Source organism: Diadema antillarum, unplaced genomic scaffold, assembly GCF_040938485.1.
Source record: "Diadema antillarum isolate AM-2024a unplaced genomic scaffold, OU_Dant_1.0 seq00001212_RagTag, whole genome shotgun sequence".
Lineage (NCBI taxonomy): Eukaryota > Metazoa > Echinodermata > Echinoidea > Diadematoida > Diadematidae > Diadema > Diadema antillarum.
In genome coordinates, this window is record NW_027272004.1 from 940,056 (window position 1) to 964,504 (window position 24,449).

Below are 24,449 nucleotides of genomic sequence, written 5' to 3' on the forward strand. Positions count from 1 at the left end.
TCCATAATTAATACCAACTTTCAAAGCAGTAGGACTATCCTTTCAAAAGTTATTAGAGTTGAAAGTGAAGAGTGTGGATAAGGTTTTTCAGAAATGAAAAAGGGATTCTAAAGACACACCTAATCACACTATTCTACCAAAAATGTTCGAGATAAACTGCTAAAAAACACACTTTCCTGTCCGTTTTATGATACCAAATTTTAGCTTAATGTAAAAGAAGACCCGCTCTTTCAGAAAATATGAAAAAGTCAAGTTCGGCTAGGTTGACCTATTTCACTTATTTTCAGTCCTCACGCTAAATCAGTGTGTGCGACTTTATGTTCGTTTTGAGGTGCACGGTCACATATACTCCTTCCTTCCAGACCACCTTGCAACTGCACTGGAATTTCCGCGTCATTAGTCTGCCACCAGCAGGCGAGATGTTTATGGAAAGACTTACCAGCGATTCACCATGGCTCCTGGTTCTCTCGTGTTTCCCGGGCGGAGCTTCGCAGATGAGGTCAAACATTTCCATGAGTTTGACCAAGAAGTCCCTCTCCTTCACCGAGAAGTCCTTCCACATGGAATTGATAAGGCGCTGTTCAAGTATCCCTTCATCCTCTAGCCTGGTCCAAGCATCGCTAACATTACGGTCCTTCCATCGGCAAAACGACATAAGAAAAGCGAAATATCACTTGTGTCAATCTTCACTTAACCGTAATTGATGAGACTAACAAATCGATTAGTCACATAGGGCGGGTATATACCAAGAACGTTACTCATTATGCTGCATAATGGAGTCATACTCCCACATATTGACTATTATCTTCTCAGCACCTCATTGCTAAATTACAACGCCTTCAAAATGGGTGCGCCGGTGTGGTACTAGATGCAAATTAAACTCGTCGTCAGTGTTTCAAAGAGTGTGTCTGTACTTGTCATGTATAAAGCCTTTAATGACTTCGCTCCAGTAGATTCACCAGTATTAAAGAACGCCCTAGATATCTACAATACACGATTTTACTTGTCCATTGTATATCTCCTAAACCCAAAACTGAGTATTAAAAAAAAATATGTCCAGTATTATGGTCCAACCTTATGGAATAATAGCCCACATGTCACAAATACGTGTCATTATCATCATTTAAGAAGGAATGATATAATCCTCTCCTTTATTCACCGGTTGCTATCATACATTCCTGTTGCAGTAACATTATGGTGTGCAATTAAACTACAGTTGTTGTTGAAGTGTCCTCGTGGTTGGTATACGTCACTTGCAGAATAGCAAGTAAATTGAAAAGAAACAGCTCGCCTGTTTACATTACATGCATGTGAAGCTGGAGTACGAGTGTGAATCGCTGTGGGTGTGGATAGTGCATGAGCATGCATGCAAACATGTGCATACAGACGACATATCTGATAGTTTCGTGGAATTTTGCAATCAATCATGGAATAAAACTAGATAATTTTACCTTAAAATAAACCGATAGTAAGTCTGTTATCACCCCTATATCTGCCGCTAGAAGAATACCCGGATGTAATTTGAAACGTCAGCCAAGGGTCAGGGGCCGGGGTACACTTGTACAATGTATAATGATGTAGTGCAACTGTAATTTCAAAATAACCAATGTCCGATCGTGGCCGCCGTGTACTGTGTGTGTGTGTGTGTGTGTGTGCCCCCCCCCCCCCCCCCAACCTGATTGATAAGTATTACTATGGGGAGTTCGATTCTCCGTACACGACCTGTGGCCAGGGAGACGGACCGTTCAGTGAATTAAGTTTCGCCTGAAAACTACTTTTGTTTCATCTGAATTTGTATATTCAGTTTCGTAGTAATATGTACCGGTTTTTTTTTTTTTTTTTTTAATCTTTGCACTTAACTTTGTTAGTATTAGGTGATGCGAGTATCCTCTCGGATCACCTTCTGTATCTGTACGGATTCTTTTTTCTTCTTCTTCTTTATTTCTCCCCAAAAGTTGTGCAGAGGTTAGCTCAGAAAGTGCTATGCCTATCAACTTCAAAATTATACCATGTATGTATCGTGTCCCAAAGACGACAGATCTAGTAAAATCATAGTGATCAGTCGACCGTGACGTCACTATGACGTCATTATATGAAAACACATTCTCAATCATATCTCATTTATTTATTTTTATTTATTTCACATATTTAAAAAGGGCAGCCCAAGTCAGCACTTGCTGGTTTTCATCGGGGCCCTTTAAAAACACAACACATAAAACATTCCAGAATTACATTTACTAACAGACATAGAAAAAAATATTATACACATTCAATACAATCATTTCATTAATGGAATGGAAATTTTCAATGAAATTTACGTCACATATATTTCAAGTCAAGCGCATTCTACTCATATTCTCAAAATTCATCTATACCTTAAAACGTGCGCGTACGCGCGCGTTGAAATATTTGTATGCTCCAATCGAGCTCAAATTTTTTTTGCACACGTTTCAGACCATTTTGGAGCATTTTTTGAAAAATTGAAAAAATCGGACGGATCGACGCGTACGCGCGCGCGCATATACGCACGCACAGCTCATATGCAATAGAAATTCCCATTTTTTCACACAGATCGGATGTCTGAAATGTCAAGGAATATTTCTACCAAGTTTCAAGTCAATCCGACTCAATATGACGTCATACGGGTCCGTCAAAGTTGAAATTCAGCGCGCGCGTCAATGGCGATAGACAGTGCAACTATGCCAAAAAACCGCCAATCTTAAATCCGATTTTACTCGTGAGGATGGACGGTGACCCCCCATTTTCTTTATATATTCTGAAAGCTGATGAGTTGTACATGTCATTTCATGGGTTGGCGATGCTGAAAAAATGATTAAAAGATATCAAATTTCTTAATAAAGTAAAAAAAGTAAATTTTCAAAATGACGTCATTAAATTTCAAGTTCACTCGAGCGTATCTCACTTATCCTTCGCCGATTTTCACCCAAATTCCAGTATGTTGTAGCTTATTAAATGGTCTTTCATTAACGTGATAACACAATTTTGATTGGATGACGGCATCACCTCGTAAAAATGGATTAAAAGTCATCTTGTCAATTTTTTTCCAGTTTACGTGTTATCTCTATGGGAGTGCAGTTTTTCTGCAAACGAAAATTGACATGACTATCTTTTTCGAGCACTAGCTAACTTCTGCTTCTGTGAATTTCTCCCAGATTTTTATATGTTGTAGCTGAGACTTTGGGCTATCGTCATGTATCCTTCGTTTTTTTCATACGATGTCGGGATTGCGTTAAAAAACTTGGTTGAATTTAAAGCTTATCTTCAATGTATTGAGATGTTTCTTTTCTTTCTGCAACTTTCTTTGCAATAACTCAAGAAAAACAGCCTCTATCACCCTCAAATTTTGCACATGTTTAGTTCATGTCACGTACATTATTTCATAAATTAACAACTTCTTGATCAGACACCATCTTGGGTATGTAAATTAGGGTCAAAGGTCATAAATGTTTCATCCTGTATCTTAGTGAATACATGTCATATCTCTTCCATATTTTGCACACGCAAAGACCATGTTACAAGATTCATTTTACAAAATAACCACTTTTTGCTCAGATGCCATCCTGGCTGTGCAAAGTGGGGTCAATGGTCAAATATACTTCATTCTGTATCTTCGTTATAGTGTATACGGAATTTGGTACCAAAGATGGCAGGTCTGACTCGCTTTTCTAAATGAGATTCCAAACATCACACGGCGAATGTCCCTATACACAGATGAAACCTGTATGGTCATGCCTATATTATGTATTTGTTGCTGTATCTTCGTTATCTAGTGTATACAGAATTTGGTACGAAAGATGGCAGATATGACTCCCTTTTCTAAATGAGAATCCAAACATCACACGGCCAATGTCTCTAAACATAGATGAAACCAGTATGGTCATGCCTATTGCGATCAGGACTCGAATCATTGATTTAAAAAAAAAATCGGATCACCTTAATTTGTCAGCAATGACAAATTACAATCTCTAGTTGTATGTTGTTTTTATACAGGGTTCCTTAGTAAATTAGTTTGTGTGTGGGTGTGTTTTGTGTTGTTTTTTTTTTCTAGCTTAATAACAACACGAATAAATAATAAAAATACTTGCTATTCAACTGGTAAACACAGAATCCAAGGTGACTAATATAGCCATTAAAATGGGAAAAGCACTTTAAAATACTTGAAAATGGGATTCACCATTTGCATCAAAAGGTCAAGATTTATCTCAGTAAATGAATCTGAAATTCTGGTCATCACTGACGATAGGTCAAATTCTACTGCGGGCATGCGCGCGGTAGAGTTTGCTCTTCTGGGCTATCCATATTGCAGTGCAATGTTGCGATCGTTCTGATCTTTGACCTATCACCGGAAGGACTTACTCTCTGTGAGGGCTCCAACACAGTGATGACTTTTTTGAAAACGTCGATGAGCCACTGTGGATTAAGGATTACGAAGTCACCTAGGTTGCTCGCTTCCTTGTCCTTCTGCTTGACCTTGTCCGTTTCCTTCGCCATCTCTTCCTCCATTTCTTCCTCCTTCTCCTGCTCCTTCTCCTCTCCGAAGTAGACAATAAAGCCGAGGTCGTGGTAGAAATGGAGCATGGTGACTATCTCATCGTCACTGCCCATCTCAACCATCTTTGCAACCTTTAGAAGAGAGGATGGAGACTGACTATCATCGTATTATTGAAAAATAATCAAATGGGGGAGGGGAAGGGGGATAGTGCAGGACGACTGGCATTGCTCTTTAGCTCTCTTACACATGTAGTACCAAGGGAAAGCAGCAAACTTTATGTTTGCATAAGCATTTTTTTCCCAGAAAACGAAACCCATCTTTGCCATCTTGATAACTCGAAGAGCACTATATTTCACGCCATTTAAAAGTCAGGAGCTAATGATTGGTTTCGGGTCCTATGGAGAAAACGGACCTTTGTTGACAATGCATCACAAAACAAAACAAAGCAGTCGTACGTGGGGCACAAGATAGATGCATCGGGTCAAGCTAGTCAATGCTTAGTATTCCTTTTGAATTTCTATTTCTGAGAGAGAAGTTCTTCTTCTACCTAGTTGTTGAGTTCGCATCAGGAAATGGATCGGCTACTGTGAATTCACTTTGCAGTTATTCTACAAAACTTTATTGTAGAGTAAAGGGATTAAGAATGCAGTTACGAAATATAACCTCTTTTGATTTCTTTAAAGCACTTTACACACACTTAATTTTCTACTCATTATTCTATTTTGAAAAGATGGTGATACTGCTTTAACGCTAGTTTTAATCATTTGTAGAATGTGTTAATAAAATGTGCAGAATTTCAGCTTACTCTGATAATCCAGTCATTGTGGTGGCTGTGAAGTTGTACATCTTATTTTGTCCCATTCAATTCGCGGAGCACAGCGATGTGAATACACCCTCAATTCAATGGCAAAGCTTCTTTTCTCAGCATGCCACTATACCTTTTTCATCATTTAGAAAAACTGCGAAACTCCGCTTACCTTGAGTTCAGTGTAGACATCAGTAAAGCTTAGAGTCTGCTCCATGAGATAATGGATGAAGTGGGGCGAATTACGGATACTATATGCCTACTTGTTTGTAAATAGTGCAAGTTACAGATATTGCGGGATTATAGTGGTAATAAACCATAGATATCAATACAGGATTATGGACGGTTCGAAACTATAAACAGTACATGATAATGACAAGGGACTATACATAACCAAGAGCTATAGGGATGCTAAAAAGCGTTTGAGCATGCCTCCTTGAATTCCTTGAAGTCTTGGCCGTCGGTAACCACAGCCTCTTCGAAAAGGAGGTATTGAATCGGTATTTCCTCGCCCATGTAGGGCTGCTTCTTTGCCTCGGACTCGATGTCTTTGCGGAGGGCAACGATCTTAGGGGAAAAAGCATAAAACTAATTATGTCTGCATGAGAACCACAGGAGTAGAATTTATTTACTACCGATTCTAAGTACTACTAGCAACCACGACAAATCGTCCAGCTGTTTTGAGAAAATTTCGAGTTTATATGACTGTTCTTTTTCTACCTAAAATATGAAGTTCAGTGGCAAATTAAATTCAATTATTGTTCCTTTGACAAAGAACATTCTTCGTCAAACGCATCTAAACACACGAGCTGTTTGCAAGTGTCACTAGAAAAAAAATAAATCATCTTTTCCGGTTTCATGCTTGACCTAGAACAATGAAACTTTCATTAAATGAGCTACGTCTTTAAGAACTGGTGTTTTTTCCGTAGTTAGACATTTATTGCGCTGTTCCAATTATGGTATATTCGATTCGACGATGATAAACCAATTTTGGTAGCAACATCATTAAAATTGTGCGTTGCACCATGCTATACTCGTTCAAATGTTGTAGGAAATATAGCATTCGTTACGATTGCGTGATGGCAACCATCAAACCAAGCTAATGATCTAAAGGACCATACACTTTTAATTGACCCCCAACTTTAGGTTTCTAACATTTTCTGGTAATAGTATTATAAGAACCCTCTTAAAAATATAAAAGAACATGTAATTCTACGAGGAGTCCAACGTTCATTAGAAGAAAATTGATATGAAATGGCTGAGATATGCAAAAGAGAGCGATCCTTACAAAAGGTTGGACCCACCTTTTATTACAATCGCTTTGTTTTTACATTGCTTTTGGATGTTTTAGCCATTCCAAAACCTGTTTTTTATCAAAAACTTTGAATTCATCTCAGAATAGTATGCTCCGCAGTATATTTCATAAGCAGTTTCTTTGTATCTCGCAAAAAGTTAAAAACCAAATCCTCATCTTTACCAATTATACGACATCATCTCTATAATCGAACTCGTGGAACTACTGTTCAAGGAATATACTGTGACGAGTTTCAGCTTATGTTTATCAAAAACTTTTTTTTTTATCAAAAACTTTGAATTCATCTCAGAATAGTATGCTCCGCAGTATATTTCATAAGCAGTTTCTTTGTATCTCGCAAAAAGTTAAAAACCAAATCCTCATCTTTACCAATTATACGACATCATCTCTTTAATCGAACTCGTGGAACTACTGTTCAAGGAATATACTGTGACGAGTTTCAGCTTATGGAAATGTCATTATCAAAAATTTAAAGAAAAGCTTACTTTTGTTTCACGGATATCACTCCTTACAGCCGATGATTCTGTACAGAGTATTTTTCTCTACAACGCACCGACAACGGCTGCATTGCCACAACTAATCAGTTATTTATCATACGAACCACGAGAAAGCGAAATAGTCTGACAATGCGGAATTAAAACGTACCTTAATATCACCAGCACCGCGACTGTTTTCTACATCGTAGAAGTCAGTTATCACATGATTCTCATAAGGCTTCTTTTTTATCGCATTCCGAATCTCCTCGAAGATGGACTCCACCTATTAACTCAAGAATAATGAAAAATAAAATGACAATTAAAGGGGATCACCACTTCCATGCAGAAAAAAAAGGGATGGCCATGAAGATGATCAGCAAGGTGATGATTTAACTACTTTTTCCATTGATGACCAAGGGACAAGCTAACCAATCATCACATAATTGCTTTTTTATGGCGACATAGCTTTTTTTTTTTTGCATGTTAACGACAGCCCATGTTTATTTTTTTTTATCTATCTATTTCTTCATTTGATTTCTCTCAAAGGCCAAGGACATGTTTAAGAAGACAAAATGTCCTGTATTCGTATAAAAGGGCAGAATAAAGCCGAAACTCAAGTTTTACAAAAGCAAAATTAGAAAAAATAATGATGATAACATAATAAAATAAAGGATTAATTGTACATGGAGGTGAGGGAAAACAAAAAAAAAAAGCACGAACTAATAGGAAAGGAAATTAAATGGCTAAGAAGAAAATATGAAATTATGATCAAATAGTACTTTAGATAAATCTCGAAATGAACATGTTTGACAATAGATTCTCGTGTCACCTTTGATTTTTATGGAGGTTATGATTTAACGAAAGCAATGCAAAATTGAAGACGGAACTCTAGCGAACAATGATCCCCTTACATTGAGATGTGGTTTGATTGAAAACAATCGTCTTTTTTATGTAGCCAGTGGAGGATCCCGTCAGGAAAGGATTTTACCAAGCTTCAAGTCAATCCGAAATGGCAACTTGAAATTTAAGTCATCTATGTATCATGTCCTAAGGGCGACAGATCTAATGTATAAATGTGATCAGTCTACCGTGTCGTCAGTATGACGTCATTATCTCAAATCTCATTCTTAATCGTATCTCATCAATGGAATGAAAATTCTCAACGAAATTTCCATGTCATAAAGTTTGGGTTAATCTCTTGCCATTCAGGTTCTTTTTTTTTATTAATCTGTAGATGGTTTACGTACGCGTACGTGCGCGTTGACATTTTAACATGCTCCAATAAATACCAAAATGTTTCAGGTCATTCGGAACATTTGGTAAAAAATCGACGGACGCGTCACTTTTTTCCACGAGCTTTATCCCTTGATTTCTTTTTTTTCTTCTTTGTTTTCTTTTTGGCTATTTTTCTCTCTGTGAAATCCCCTTTCACATGTCTCAAGAATACTGTATTCATTATCTTGTTTTTCTTTATTTTCTTTTCAATGGAACTTCAAAGGGAAAAGGTGGAAGAGCAATATATGAATGTGCTGTATATTTTCAACGCTGTAATTATATTTATTACATGAATTTCATTGTGGTATGTTCTTTACGAGGTAATCTAAAAGCTGATAAAATCAAGACCATTGATGAGTAATATGACCACCTATACTAAACACACGTTTGGTATTACCTTTGTGACATTGTATAATTAAAAAGGTGTCATTTACAGGAATGAATATGAATCTAGTGTTCAAAGCTTTATGTCACTGCGTACTTTCCAGCACTGCTACTATACATTATGCACGTACAGAATAGCACAGCGTACCCATACCACAGGTAAAGCACTGTTGGTAGGGATGTCAGAATTTCATGCCATTGTATACATTTGACAAAGTAACTTTGCTTTCACACTAGTTGTCAAACAATTGTTAGCTGTGAAGCCATTTATATAAGGCATTGTCCATACCTACAAAGTGTTTGTACTTAATTCTGGCGACAATTATTTATGGCTCAAACTCAACACCCTAGCAATAACGAACAGTACCGGTAATTAACAGTAAATGCAGTTTGTGGGAATACATGAAAGTCGCGTACTTTCTCCAGTCTCTCCGCCGCTTCTCCTTAATTGCTCTGGTCTACTGCTTTTTATTCCTGATCCTTCTTCATTGGGGTGGTTTGTCTTGTCAAAGAGTTTTCCTTCATTTTCCTCCATTCCTTGATCAAAATGTGATGAGTTTTTTCAAGATGTTTGTCAGATTTGCGTGGTGATTTTAACAGAAAGCCAAAAAGCAAAAACAGATTAAGTCAGTAGGCAATGGTAAAGTGTCAAGTCAATGCTGCTCTGTAATTGGTCAATTTTGCCGATGGCGTCATTGGAGCGGATGTAGTACCTTTTGAAACCCAACTGAAATGTATGTAGTACCTTTTGAAACCGAACTGACTTTGAAATGTAATTTTTATTAAAACACTTTCTGGTTGGAAATTCAGGTTTTCGTTAGTAGTGGTGTAAAGAGGCCCTAAAAATGAGTACATCAAGACCAAAAGGTGGATTTTGACGGAAAATGGATGTAGTACCTTTTGCAACTGAGCTCTTCATATATATATATATATAAATATATATATATATATATATATAATATAAATACAGTGGGATGATGCTGATACTCGTACCGTACGCCTCTGTCATCTAGGGAAGAATTATAATCGACACAATAAATGACAGAAGATGTTGCAGGATGTTACATGATCTTGTGGCTGTCATTTTGTTCTCGCCACCATTTCCTTTCTCTCTTATCTCCTCAATATCTCTTCCTCCCTCCTTAAAGGGACAGTACAGTATTGGTGGAGATGAAAATTGGGCTTTTAACTTTTTGCCAGATACCAAGAAAACACTTATAATAAAGTACAGAGCATACCATTTCAAAAGGAATTCAAAGTTTATTTGATGAAAATCGGGTTTGGAATGACTGAAACATCCAAAAACAAAGTAAAACTAAGCGATCGTAATAAAGTGTGGGTCCCACACTTTATAAGAATCACTCTTTTTTGGATATCTGAGCCATTTTAAAACCAATTTTTATCAAATAAACGTTGAATTCCTCGTAGAATTACATGCTCTTTCATATTCCATAAGAGGTTTCTCATTATCTCACCAAAAAAGTTAGAAACTTGAAATTAGGTCTCAACCAAAACTGTACGATCCCTTTAAATTCATCTCTCATTCACTCCCACCACCCCCGGTCTCAAAACAGCCCAAGAAACACATGCACGTCTGCTTAGAAGACAATAAAGCTGAAGAAGACCGAAGGTCGAAAGCTTCCACCAGTTGGCATCCTGCAACATCTTCTCTCATCCATTGTCTCGATTAAATACATAGTTATTATATATATATATATATATATATATATATATATATATATATGTATACATATATATGTATATATATATATATATATATATATATATATATATATATATGTATATATATATATATATATATATATATATATATATATATCAAATACATAGTTATTATATATATATCGTCGCTGGGGCGACAAGACCTCATATCTACAAAATGTCAAATGTTCAGGAGAGCCAAAAAACATGGCGGCCAAAGCACTATAGCGAATGGGAAAGCCTTTCCTTTGACATGCTGTGGTGGCTTCATTTTTGAAGTAAGACAATTGGGATTTGGACAGGACATCACTTATCCCATTATAATTAAATGACTGAGCTTCAACCAACCTTGAATTGTAGAGGGCAAGCTTTCGTCCTCTCCTGAGGACTTTCTCAAGCCTAATGCAGTGGAGTGTTGTCTTGCTGCCGTTGCCTGTCTTTATTAATCACTGGACCATAGATTGGTGAAAGGGTATATCCCGAGTCTCTGTTGAGAGCTGGATTGACCCTTCTGATCCAAAGTGCTTCCTTTATTTTTCTTTTCAACCAGTTGCTTTCAAAGTCAATGATACGCGCCTCATCCCATTCAATGTTGTGTCCTGTGTTGTGAGAGTGCTCAGCTATCGCCGAGTGTGATGGATTGTTTAGTCTCAGTGCCCTTTTGTGTTCCTTGAGTCTCTCGTTCAAGGTTCTGCTGGTTTCCCCAATGTAACAATCATGGCAATCAGCACAAGTGATCTTATATACAATGCCTGACCTTATTTGCCTTGGGACTTTGTCTTTAGCATGGACTAGTCTACTTCTCAGGGTATTAGAGCTCTTGAATGCAATGTCAATGTCCTTGTTGTGGAATGCTCTTTTCAGACGGGAGGATATGGTGTTTACGAAGGGGAGGACTACCCTAATGCTAGCCTCCTTTCTTTCCTTTGTGGGTGACTTAGTTCTTGTTTTGTCCTTGGCTTTTTGTCTCATCCAAGCTGGGTATCCACATGCTGCAAGGGCCTTGTCAATATGGTGGAATTCACTCCGTAGTGCATCATTGTCAGAGGTTACATTTCGAGCTCTCAAATACAAAGATCTAGCAACTCCCTCCTTTGTGTTGAGTGGATGATCCGAGTCGAAGTTCAAATAGGAGTCAGTGTGGGTATCAGCGAGTATCAGCATATCACCATATCCTCCCGTCTGAAAAGAGCATTCCACAACAAGGACATTGACATTGCATTCAAGAGCTCTAATACCCTGAGAAGTAGACTAGTCCATGCTAAAGACAAAGTCCCAAGGCAAATAAGGTCAGGCATTGTATATAAGATCACTTGTGCTGATTGCCATGATTGTTACATTGGGGAAACCAGCAGAACCTTGAACGAGAGACTCAAGGAACACAAAAGGGCACTGAGACTAAACAATCCATCACACTCGGCGATAGCTGAGCACTCTCACAACACAGGACACAACATTGAATGGGATGAGGCGCGTATCATTGACTTTGAAAGCAACTGGTTGAAAAGAAAAATAAAGGAAGCACTTTGGATCAGAAGGGTCAATCCAGCTCTCAACAGAGACTCGGGATATACCCTTTCACCAATCTATGGTCCAGTGATTAATAAAGACAGGCAACGGCAGCAAGACAACACTCCACTGCATTAGGCTTGAGAAAGTCCTCAGGAGAGGACGAAAGCTTGCCCTCTACAATTCAAGGTTGGTTGAAGCTCAGTCATTTAATTATTCATCATCCCCAGCCGATGAAAGTTTTTAGTATCACTTATCCCATTATTTGACCATTAATTTAAAAAAGTCATTTTCACCAAAATTGCAGATACAAGGTCTTGTCACCCCAGTGACAATATATATATATATATATATATATGGGTCAGAATTTTGAACGATGTACAATTGAGCCAAAACAAGGCAAAATTTAAAAAGTAGGAAATTCTCCAAATCATTCATCTTACCTGAAAGAGTATAACTCAAGCTTTAATATGAACCCAATTATACTAGGATTTTCCCAGAGGAACAAGTTTTTATTCACCGCTGAAGTTTACCATGTCCAGAGCAGCGAACGTCCGTGAGGAATAGTACTGCACATACATTTGAATACCATTTAACATAGTTTCCAAAGATCTGATACAGTTCAAAATCCTAACGGAATATCTTAAGGGACATGTGTACGTGATTGCAGAATATTAAGCTTGTACTCTTAACCTGTTCGTAATGGTAGACAACTGATGATTTAACTAAATTCGTCATTTCTGTGGAAATATTGCTCTTCCGCTAAACACTTTCTTAACTTTACGCGCATTTTACAGAAACTCAATATTTTCACCTCTTATTTCACTATCCCATACTTTAATCCTCACTCCCAAATAATAATATACCTTTTTAAGATGTATCTCATCTGGGCAGTCTCTATAACCCAACAAACATAGCATAGTTTTCATCACGGAGGTTCGCATGTAGCTCACGGACGTTCGGAACAAACAAGATATTGAACAATGCAGCTCTCTTGAATTGGAAACGCATTCTACTCTCAACAAACAGCAATTTCATGTCGAGAACAAACTCCTCTGCAAAATCCTGAATAGATATTACCAATTCTCAATTATATAAGCTTGTTTATCTTCTCATACTGGGGAATCAAAGAAAACAATTTTTCCATCTCTCGTAAATGAACGTACAAACGTACGTGTAACCTCAGTGACGTAGTCCATTCTTGAGAACGAATATATTTATCAAAATTTCGTTTTCATGAAGTAAATACTCAGGTCCTAAAGTTGTTATGATTATAAAGTCTACAATGCAAAATTTGCTTGTTATATAACGAACATGGTCACATCTAAAATTATGACAAAGAATTAATATAGAAAAACAACAGAAATGTGCAGCGTTATAGAAATACGAAGTTTTGCTGGGGAGGGCAAACGAATACGTTAGGAAGAAATCCCTCTGTGTTTGCTCCTTGTGCTACACACTGTTATCGAGGAGAATTTGTGTTATTATATTAGTCAGAACTGATAATTGGTTCCATACTGCGAAGTTTCGTCATAACAAGTCCATAATAAGTCCATATAACTTGGATGGATGTTTGTGACTTCGATATTATACAATATGGTTTGTTATAACAAACCTTTTGTAGCGCGTCATTTCGGAGGCTCGTTATTCATACAGTTTGTCAATACAAAAATTGATACAGTTCGTATAATTATGAAGCTTTTTTATTCGGTAAATGATAGGAATCTCCGAAGGTTAACCGAAAGGCTTACTAATTGGAACATGAAAAATTATGTTCGCTTATCCAAATGTGGAGAAACAAGTTAACAACTAAAATCCTCCAATTTCAAAACCTCATAATAACCGTTTTCACCTAAACGAAAATTAGACCCATTCCACTTTTAGAAGAACGGACCTAAAAACAATGATCCTTAATATCTATTTTTCGAAGAACTTCTGATGACAAACCTCCTGAATTAACTACAATTTTTGTTTTTCATTTTGGAATAACAAACCTTTGGACATCGGAGTAACGAATCTTTGGAAGAGCGAACGTATCAAAGCGCAACCATAAACCTATTCTTAATCATTACTTTTTTTTAACATGTGTTTTCAAAGTAAGCACAAATGCACAAACAAATTGACGATCTCTCTGTCTCTTAAATGTAAAATGAAAAAAAAAAACAAATCTTGGAAAAAAATTACAAATGAATATTGCTTTTCATTGATGAGTATAAAACAACATCATGTGATGATAAGCGGAGGATTTGTGTGTTTTCATCAATCAATAATTGTATACTGCATGATTTTTGTTCGCTTGTGACGGCATTTCGATGAATAAAAAACATAAACAAACAAACAAAAACTTCTCCAGAAGAATTTGGTATAACGGGAGTGCACTGGCAATTCTTTTCTCTGTGTGTTGGAGCTCGATTCCCTTCTCTGTTTCTCAGTCATTTTCATTCAACTGCTTCCACGTCCTTTTGAAACTTTTCCGTTTCTTATTCAACACATGCTCATTACAGACTTCTTCCGTCATTATCCTGAATGTGATTGCGTAGCATTTTTCGGATTTGTTTTGGTTTGTTTTGTTTTGTTTTTTGTTTTCTATTTGGTCGCAGCATGTTCAGGCTATTGAGGGAATGAGAGAAAAATCGTCATGAAGAGAAAAATAAGAATGAATTAAGGCATTTAATATCATGACAATTACAGCGAACGTCCGTTATGGAGACCAAAACTGGATGTGTTCTGTTTGAGACGGCAGCTACCATACTCAAAAGATAAACACTTAGAGCACCTGTCACTAAAAAGTGGCACTGATCCTCTTTCTCCTACTATGTAATCCACTGACTTATTCAACCAACGAACATCCGTGAAAACAACGTTTTCCGTTTGTTATTACAGGTAAATTGAGTGCTGAACGCTATTCACTTTCGGGTATGAGCGGCTCGGTGATTTGGTAATATTTTCAACTAACATTAATCTTATGTGCAGTGATATATTTGTAATTGTCAGAAATTTCCTTTCTCGGACAGAACGTCCGTGAGCGAAACTTTCAGAACCTGTAACAGTACAAATTGTCGCCAGAACCTCATTGGAAAGAAATTTAAACGCACAGAAATTATTGAATACGCAAAATTCCATTTTCCTATCACTTTGTTTTAAGTGTTTAGCTGTTTTTTGTATAATTAGAGGGAAAACAAGCGTAAAATTGTGAGTAAATTTTCAATTGTTTGTTCATCATGATCACATAACGCCTTAAAAATTCTGAAACTACTGCTCTAAACTCACTTTCTACTTTGTAAAACTTTATTTGTCGCTATTCGAGCCAAAAGTTTTAAAGAATACAGGACACTTTCGGGACAAGTTATCCCTATCGGAGGGATTGCATACGTCACGGACGTTCTCTGGAATCATCACGGACGTTCGTTCTACTACTAGGGTCATGTTCCAGGACGGATAACTAATCGGCAGAGAGTACCTAGCCTTCCTAACTCTTTCAAAAATTTGAAAGGGTATTGTCAATGCAAATTATAAGAAATTTGACATCCTTACAACATATGTATTGCTCAGAGGGGGTTCAGGAGGTGAATTTTCAGAGAAAATATTAATCATATGCTTGGTTTTTGGTGAATTGCATGGTCCAAAAACTGCGGACGAACCTCAGTCCGCTCCAAAAATGGCATGCAGCTCCTCGGCTAGAGAGCCAAAGGTAAAATGCACCTTCGCCATCGAAGCAAGATGGTGTCCCACTCGAAAACGTTGTAATCATCACGGACGTTCTTTTTTTCTTGGAGATTCGTCTAAAAATATAATTTCGGTTCCTATTTGACAAAGGATGGACAGAAACTCAAAACAAACATATTATCGTGTTGCTAGATCTTAGTTGATTACGACTCAGAACAATATCGTCGATAACGTTTCATGGGCTACGATCTTTATTAGAAAATAGCGGAAGCACGTCCGTGACGAAAACTGAGTATAATTTTGCATAAAAGAATATTACGTCCCATGTACAGCCAGCAGACGTACAATTTTTGCAGGATATGTTCATTAGGTGGAACACCAAATTTTCGTATACGTTACAGTTGGGACAACACAGTAGAATTTGCAGCAGCGATAGAAATAAAAGCACCACGGACGTTCGTCATGTTTAGGACTTTGATATTTTAATTGTTCTCTGTAATTTTTTACGTGCTCATAAAGTTCTTATAATTTTGTGGTACATACCCATGATATGTCAGATCCAGAACATGGTCAGATATTAGATGCCACGTACCATTAAAAATGCACATCATTAGTTTGAAAAACAAAAATTATTGTGAAAATAGCGTTTTTACCGTATTTTTACGCTTTAAGTCCTTGTGAAATGAAAAATATCAGGCAAAAGTCAACCAAACCATATATTTCCTGAAAGGAAATTTACCAATCTTTGAGATGACATGAAAAAATCTGGTTTCTTAGATCATCCTGGCGTGTTCTAAGGGAAAGAATGTCATAAGGTACGAAAATTGGCAATTGTACATCGTTCAAAATTCTCACCCATATATGTATATATATATATATATATATTAAATACATAGTTATTATTATTATTATTATTATTATTATTATATATATATATATATATATATATATATGAAGAGTTTGTTTGCAAAAACCGATAAGTCCATATTTGCCACATGGAGATATTTGCGATTACAGGTCAAGAAATATAGAGAGAATAATAAGAAAAATTCTGCTTCTTTTGACCATAACTTTAAAAATTTACCTTTATATGAAGTGACCAATGTATCATTTAAAAAGTATTATTTTGTACTTCATGACAGAGAGTGTACTTCTAAATCTTCAAAAATGGACTTATCGGTTTTTGCAAACAAACTCTTCAGATATATATATATATATATATATATATATATATATATATAATTTATTTATATACATATAGGCCTTATATGTGACCAGGCATCACAAAACGAACACAAAGTCGCAGAACTTGATTTTGTGTGAGGACCTCAAAAGGATGATAGAGGCCAATTGAGTCAATTTTTAGTTTTTCACACTTTCTGTAAGAGCTTTTCTTCGTCAACAGTATTCATAAGTATGGGTCATAAAACGAACAGGAAAGTATGTTTCAAACAGTTTTTCTACAACTCGTTCTTCATAGACTATTGCGATTAGGTACGTCTTCAGAGGTCCCTTTTCATGTCTTTAAAATCCTTTACACACCCTTCAGTTTCAATTCTCATAACTTTTGAATAGATAGTTCTACCATCTTGAAAGTTGCAATTTATAATGGAAAGAATTTGTTAATTGAGCATTTCAATTTCAGCTTAAACTAGTAATCCCTTCATTGTTTTTGCTGCTGTGGTTGACATCCTGTTTTTGTCCCATTCATCGCACAGCCAGTACGGTTTCTGAAGATTAAGCGCTTGAATAGACCTTTTATTTCAGAGCCTCTTTTCTCAGTTCACACCTTTCCAGAGTGCGTGCTTTCTTTCCATTATTTAGATAGGTTAAGAAAGATCATTTAATTGAGTTATACATCATTCAAACGCTTAGAATCTGCTCTCTCAATATCTAAAAGTATTAATGTCTGACGACTTTTTGTTGGTTTTGTGATGCAGGGTCACATATATACTTATGAAGACCTCTGTTCCAAAAGACGATTCATCCATTTTCACTGGTTGTAGTATATGATGGGCCATGTTTAAGAGCTAATTGTCATTCGTTCAGGAAAAGTACAAAAAAGAATGGCAAATTTATGTTTTATTCCAAACGGCGTCCTTTCCACAAGCATGGACTAAGCCTGTGTATCAGCCAGTCAGAGCGAGGAATGGGCACAGTGACCTTTTTCTTGACCTTTGTCACCTTGTTTAATTGTTTTAACACAATAACTTTCGTATATCATACAAATTTCCAAAATCATTTAGATTCGCATGTATTTCGTTCTTTTTACAATTTGTTATGTATTTCTCTGTTTCCAAACGATCTTGCTTATCACAATCTGTCATTGACCACTTTTTACCATAGTTAGCAAAAATCAATCAAAGTGATAAATAGTAAGAATAGAGAGGTTTGTGACTCCCATGAAAGAACATTGATCCCACATACTAAATCTACATAAAATCACACAATTGTGCCCATTTTGCGAGACATGAAGTATCAAAAATGGGTGTGCGTTTGTAGCGTTACGGGCTAATACTGCAAATTTATTTTTGGTCTCAAAAGTTGCCCGAGACTTGAGGAAAATGTCAAGAAGCCTCATGACGGAACCGTCTGGCGTTGCCCCTCCCTCCCCCCCCCCCCCACCCTCCCTTTCAGAGTTAAAGGCATGCCAGATCGGGGGCATCCCACGAGACCGACACCCACGAGTCATACGGTCCACGAGACCGACATCAATAACAGGTCCATGAGTCATACAGCCCACGAGTTATACGGCTCAGGAGTCATACAGCCCATGAGTTCGACACTACGCACAAAAGGCTCATGAGACCGACACTAAGCAAACATAGCCCACGAGACCGACACTAAGCAATAAAGGCTCATGAGACCGACACTAAGCAAAGAAAGCCCACGAGACCGACAGTAGGCAAAAAGGCCCACGAGGCCGACACTAAGCTAAAAAGGCTCACGAGACCGACACTAAGCAAAGAAAGCCCACGAGATCGACAGTAGGCAAAGAAGGCCCACGAGACCGACAGGATAAACAGCGCCATCTACATGTCAATCACATGTACAGGGTGTTCCATGAACGGAAAAATAACATACTGGCGGGTGTAATTTCGTAACGCTATCAATTAAAAGATGGTGATCATCTACATAATTATGAACGACATCAAATATGTATTTCTACATACTTTTGGGGAGGGGGGGGGGCAAGTGTGTCAGGGAGCGACATTGTTATCAAGTAGAAATTTTGATTTGTATTCTTCATGCCCCCATAAAGAGACAAAAACACAAATGAATTTAAAAGAGGACAATAACGATGTATGGATTAATTTTAGAGCTTTGATAATGCCATCGTGCTATTTCTAATAGGCTTTCTTAGTTTTTAGCTAGAAGATGGACAAGACATAAATTTTACCTCTTCTCTTTCCCGATTCACTAGTTACTTATTCCATTTTAGATATTCTACCCTCCTGCTTTGACGTTTTGCAGTAACATCTATTTGTAATTTTCTCTGTAACTATAATGTAAATCTACTGATTAAAACGTTATATATCGCAGGGATTCACCTCAATTTTGTGGCTTGTGTTATTCTCCTCCGAACAGTACATTCTATCGTGAAATACAATTGCTGTTTTCATGGATGCATCTGGGTTTTTCCGAATCCCTAACGCTACCTTAATAGACGATTCCGTTATTTTTAATTTTTTATTAATACTAAATCAACACCCTCGGAGGTTTATTGTGGAAAGATCTGTTACAGACTTTTACTGTACTTTGTGTATTTTTTTGGGGTCACAAACACACACCCATGCAAACACAATTAAAGATCCTGATTATTTCAGGGGGGGGGGGGGGCAACTGATGGGGTAACACCCTGCCGGAGATGGCAACTCTTCTTTTCCATCTCTCATATCTTCCTATGCAATTATCAGGACACCCTAAACAATTTATTGGTCTATAGGTGGCGCTATTCATCCTGTCGGTCTCGTGGGCCTTCTTTGCCTAGTGTCGGTCTCGTGAACCTCTTTTGCGTAATGTCGGTCTCGTGAGCCTTGTATATGTAGCGTCGGTCTCGTGGACCTTTAAAGTGTAGTGTCGGTCTCGTGGGTTTTGTTTGCTTACTGTCGGTCTCATGAGCCTTTTGCGTGTAGTGTCGGTCTCGTGAGCCGTATAACTCCTGGGCTTATTTTACTTGATGTCGAACTCGTGGGCTTTATTTACTCAGTGTCGAACTCGTGGGCTGTATAACTGGTGGGCTGTATGACTTGTGAGCTGTATGACTCGTGGGCTGTATGACTTGTGAGCTGTATAACTTGTGGGCTGTATGACTCGTGGGTGTCGGTCTCGTGACGTGCACCCGCCAGATCAGCATAAAGTCTTACAATATTCATACCCGTTGAGCTAACTCTGCCCTGCAGATTAGGTAAACAACCGAAATATTATAGCATGAAAATGCCAAGAGTGTCCTAGATACTCCATGTAAACATTTTTTTAACCATAAATATGTAAAGGACTGCACTTGATGCTGCCCAGTGCGTATTATGCTAGGCCTGTGAGAACTTGGAGACCTCTTAAGCAGTTTGTTAAGTGAAGTAGAGACAACTCCTATCGAAGTATTTATCTTTAAAAACAACGGCTTTTAGACGTAATTATTAATTCTAATCCATCAAACCTTGTTCTCTATCTTCTCTGAGTCTTTGTCCACACTTTCTCGGTGCGTCCCTACTATGAATATTGGAGGTGAGAACTGGGGCTCTTTGTCATTGCTGCTGTCGGGTGTTGAAGGTGGTACGGCGTAAGCAAAGATGGAATTCAGCCAAAAGATGATGAATTCGAGACATGTCAGCTCAGACTTTGAGTTCATTCTGGCCTGCAGAATAAAACAAACAAACAGACAAAATGTGACCGTGCACCTCAAAACGAACATAAAGTCGCACACACTGATTTTGCGTGAGGACTGAAAATAAGTGAAATGGGTCAATCTAGCCGAACTTGACTTTTTCATATTTTCTGAAAGAGCGGGTCTTCTTTTACATTATGCTAAAATTTGGTATCATAAAACGGGCAGGAAAGTGTGGGTTTTTTTTAGCAGTTTATCTCGAACATTTATGGTAGAATAGTGTGATTAGGTGTGTCTTTAGAATCCCTTTTTCATTTCTGAAAAACCTAGTCCACACTCTTCACTTTCAACTCTAATAACTTTTGAAAGGATAGTGCTACTGCTTTGAAAGTTGACATTGATTATGGACAGAATGTGTTAATGAGGCATGCTTAATTTCAGTTTAATCTGATAATCCCTTCATTGTTGTTACTCTGGTGGCTTACGTCCTGTTTTTTGTCCCATTCATCGCACAGCCAGCACGGTTTGGTAAAGATTAAGCGCTTGAATAGACACTGTACTTCAGAGCCTCTTTTCTCAGTTCACACTTTTCCTGAGTTTGTGCTTTCTTTCCAATATTTAGATTGGTTAGAAGAGTCCATTTGATTTCAGTTATACATCATTTTAAAGCTTAAAGTCTGCTCTTTCAGAATATGGTCTTAACTAAAAATTCATGTCTAGTGACTTTTTGTTTGTTTTGAGGTGCAGGGTCACAAATAGAGACCAGGGGTCTTGCGCTCAATTGAGTATTGCAAATTCACCTTTCATGCATTCTTTTAGACTTGTCCCTACGAATGCTCAAAGAATAATGGTACGTTTAGGGCCCTAACGGTGCAGGATGTCCATTTGCATTATTTTTTGTATCATTTGATTGATTTCCCACATCGTGATAAAAAGCATTTACAAAAAAGAAATACAGGAACGATACATACACACAAAAAAAAAATTGGAACGATACAGGAACGATACAGGTAAAAAATGCCTATTGATAACAAATAAACGAAAACTATTTCGAATTTCCCCTCTACATTTTGAGTTCATAAATTATTACAATATTTTCGATTTGACCATTGATTCTGTTTTTGTAGAGAAGTCCGTTATACAGATATGTAAATCGATCTTAAGCCTCGAATTTTACCCCGAGGCCTCGATCCATGTCAAGCTGCTGCTTATGATCGCGGTCTCCTGCTTTTCTGATGTTTAATTTCAAATATCAATTTATTTAAATTCCCTCTGTTGTATTTTTTTTCTAAAATTCGTTTAATGAAACGACGTGATATGCTCTGAATGAATATCTAATTATTATTTACATAATCTACAAGTGTTGATTTAACGATTCGCCTCCGATTTTTTTTTTTTGTGAATGATATGCTACACGTCTTATACATCGAATACTGTCATGTTCATAGTGTGTGTGTGTGTATATGTACCTTGAATTTAATTTGCAAGACATTATATGCTTGCTTAAATGTCGTGTAACGTTGATTTCCAAATATGCGTATTCTTTTGTTATGTGTGGTTTGGAAAAAGGCAGAAATAAAATCAATCAATCAATCCCCCCCCCAAAAAAAAAAGACCAACTTACAGCTATTTCACAACATAAAAGCAGTTATTTCAGTTATTTCAGTTTTTTTGGGATCAACATAGACCGTTGGTCTTTCTATGGGTGATTCCAATATTACATCAAAGAATAGTTACATTAATGAAATACACACAAGAAAACTATACTACAGAAAGTACAAAATACATATAAGAAAGCAAAAGTCATCAAAGGATGGTGTTTGTACAACGAATACAAATTGAAATTTACAATATATCTTTATGAAGAAGAAATTATATGTAACATCTTTTAAATATTGAAAGTCCGTTCGACAACTTTATTTCATTTGGCAAATCATTCCATAGAGTAGGTCCCGTAAATGTGAAAGTGTATCTTGAAATGCAATATTTGAAATTTGTGATATACAATCTATTCATCGGTCTAGTATTATAATTATATCACAGAATTAGCTCCCAAATGTATGGAAGATTTGGGCAGGCATTGTCAATAAAGAAAATTAAATGTGAAAACTGCCCCCCCCCCCAAAAAAAAAAAAAAAAAAAAAATCCAATCCTCGTAACAACGGCGCCAAAAAGGAAAAAGTTTGTTGATTTCAATCATTGCACTCATTTAACTCTTTATATGCCACGGTGGAAACCCCCTATGTGCCACGTTATTCTGAGGCAAGAAGGTAGTCATGCTTTGAGAAAGAATTCTGTTTTTCCAATTTGTATAACTTCTACAAATTTCTGTTAAGATGGGCATAATAGTAGGCAAAGTTAAAGTGGAATATCAAACTTCGTTTCGATATAAATTGTATGACGAGTCTATTTCAATTTTTCTTTTGAATGACCAGTTGCTACATTACTGTAAAGGCATGACTTTTGCACATAAAACCGTGACAGAAACTTGGAATGTACGAGCAAATCTAGTTCGGAACATCGCTTGATAGCCAACTGGCCCATATAATGCAAGCCGTATATGAGAGGAACAAAAGCACGAGAGACGCTTTCATTGTGCCACGGGATTAGCAGTAATTAGCGGTTTATCGATCGGTCTTGGCGGCTTTGTTTGTTGATAGTGGGGGGCGCAAGGGATTTTTGGTTCAAATTTTTCCAAAAGCACCTAAATTTGGCACACATGTAGCCCAAACCATACTATTTCGATTTTTGATGGGCGCCAAGAAGGGCGCCCATATTGGCAAAATCCAATATGGCCGCCATATAGGTTTAAAGGTCACTTGCATTTGAAAACATAAAAGGGTCAAACTCATTTTAAAAGTCAGGTTAAGAGGTTTTCTGGGTCAAGGAATTCAAATCTGAAGTTGTTTTTATGGTCTAAAGTCATTTTTTTTCCTTATAAGGTCACCTTAAAGGTAGGGAATCCCATTTGCATGCCTTAAATTAAGAGTTGTATAAATAAAGTGGTATGTTGAAGAGAGTATCATTTTAGAAACTCCCATAAAGTATTGAAAGTGGAAGGTAACATTAAGTACATTTTTATTGACCGTTAGATTTTGAATTGAATTTTTTTCGGGGCTCACCGTAAATTCCAGTACATTACTAGGCTACCTTTGCAGAAACAGATGCACTGCATGTGTGTCCATCATGTATATTTTGTGAAGAAAGTTCATCAAAACTTACAAACATTTCTATATACATTCTTGCCACACACTCTTTATGTTATTATATCAGCTCTTATACTTTTAGATTTGTGTTTTTAGATAAAAAATACAGAAGACTGCAACAAAAAGGCTTAAGTGTGGCTGACACACAGAACTACTGAGTAGTTGAGTTTTGTGCATTATTCAAATTGTAGATAACTGTTGACTTCCAAAGTTCTCAGTAGTGGCCTAAACAAGTCCCATGAGGTTCATATTCAATGTTTTGCTGCATTTTGGGAGGTCTGTAAAAGGTATCCCCTACCTTTAAGGTCATTTAGGGGTCAAGCCATTGTATTCATAACAGTTTATTGAAAAAATGGCTTGCCCATGGTCAATATTCCCGGAATGCCAGCCTTAGGTATAGAATTGCATTTGTCGACGGCTGAAAAAAGGCGTCTTTCTTGTGAAGGGCGCCCTTCGGGGCGGCATATTATTTGCAAAATCCAATATGGCTGCCACCTACGTTTAAAGGCCAGTCCGTAACAAAAAACCTTTAAAAGTGTTACACTAATTTGAAAAGTCAGCTTTAGAGGTTTTATGGGTCAAGGAATTCGATTCTGAAGTTGTTTTTATGGTCTGATGTCAACTTTTCCTTATAAGGTCTCCCTAAAGGTCATTTGGGGTCAAACCATTATATTCACAATAGGTAATTTAGAAATGCCTTGCCTATAGTCAATATAGGAGGAATGCCAGCCCTGCTAATAGAATTGCAGTTGT

The 24,449-nt window shown here is 37.1% G+C and overlaps 1 protein-coding gene across 1 annotated transcript in view; it reads right to left on the reverse strand.

The window, feature by feature from the left end:
* LOC139744793 (cyclic GMP-binding protein C-like) overlaps positions 1-24,449 on the reverse strand; it is a 95,037-nt gene that overhangs the window by 52,294 nt on the left and 18,294 nt on the right. Inside the window, exons 3-7 of the mRNA XM_071655208.1 lie at positions 20,323-20,520; positions 7,279-7,392; positions 5,751-5,885; positions 4,378-4,644; positions 440-634 (exon numbers count right to left, since the gene is read on the reverse strand). Coding sequence (XP_071511309.1) covers positions 440-634; positions 4,378-4,644; positions 5,751-5,885; positions 7,279-7,392; positions 20,323-20,520 — 909 coding nt within the window. The remainder of the gene's footprint in view (positions 1-439; positions 635-4,377; positions 4,645-5,750; positions 5,886-7,278; positions 7,393-20,322; positions 20,521-24,449) is intronic.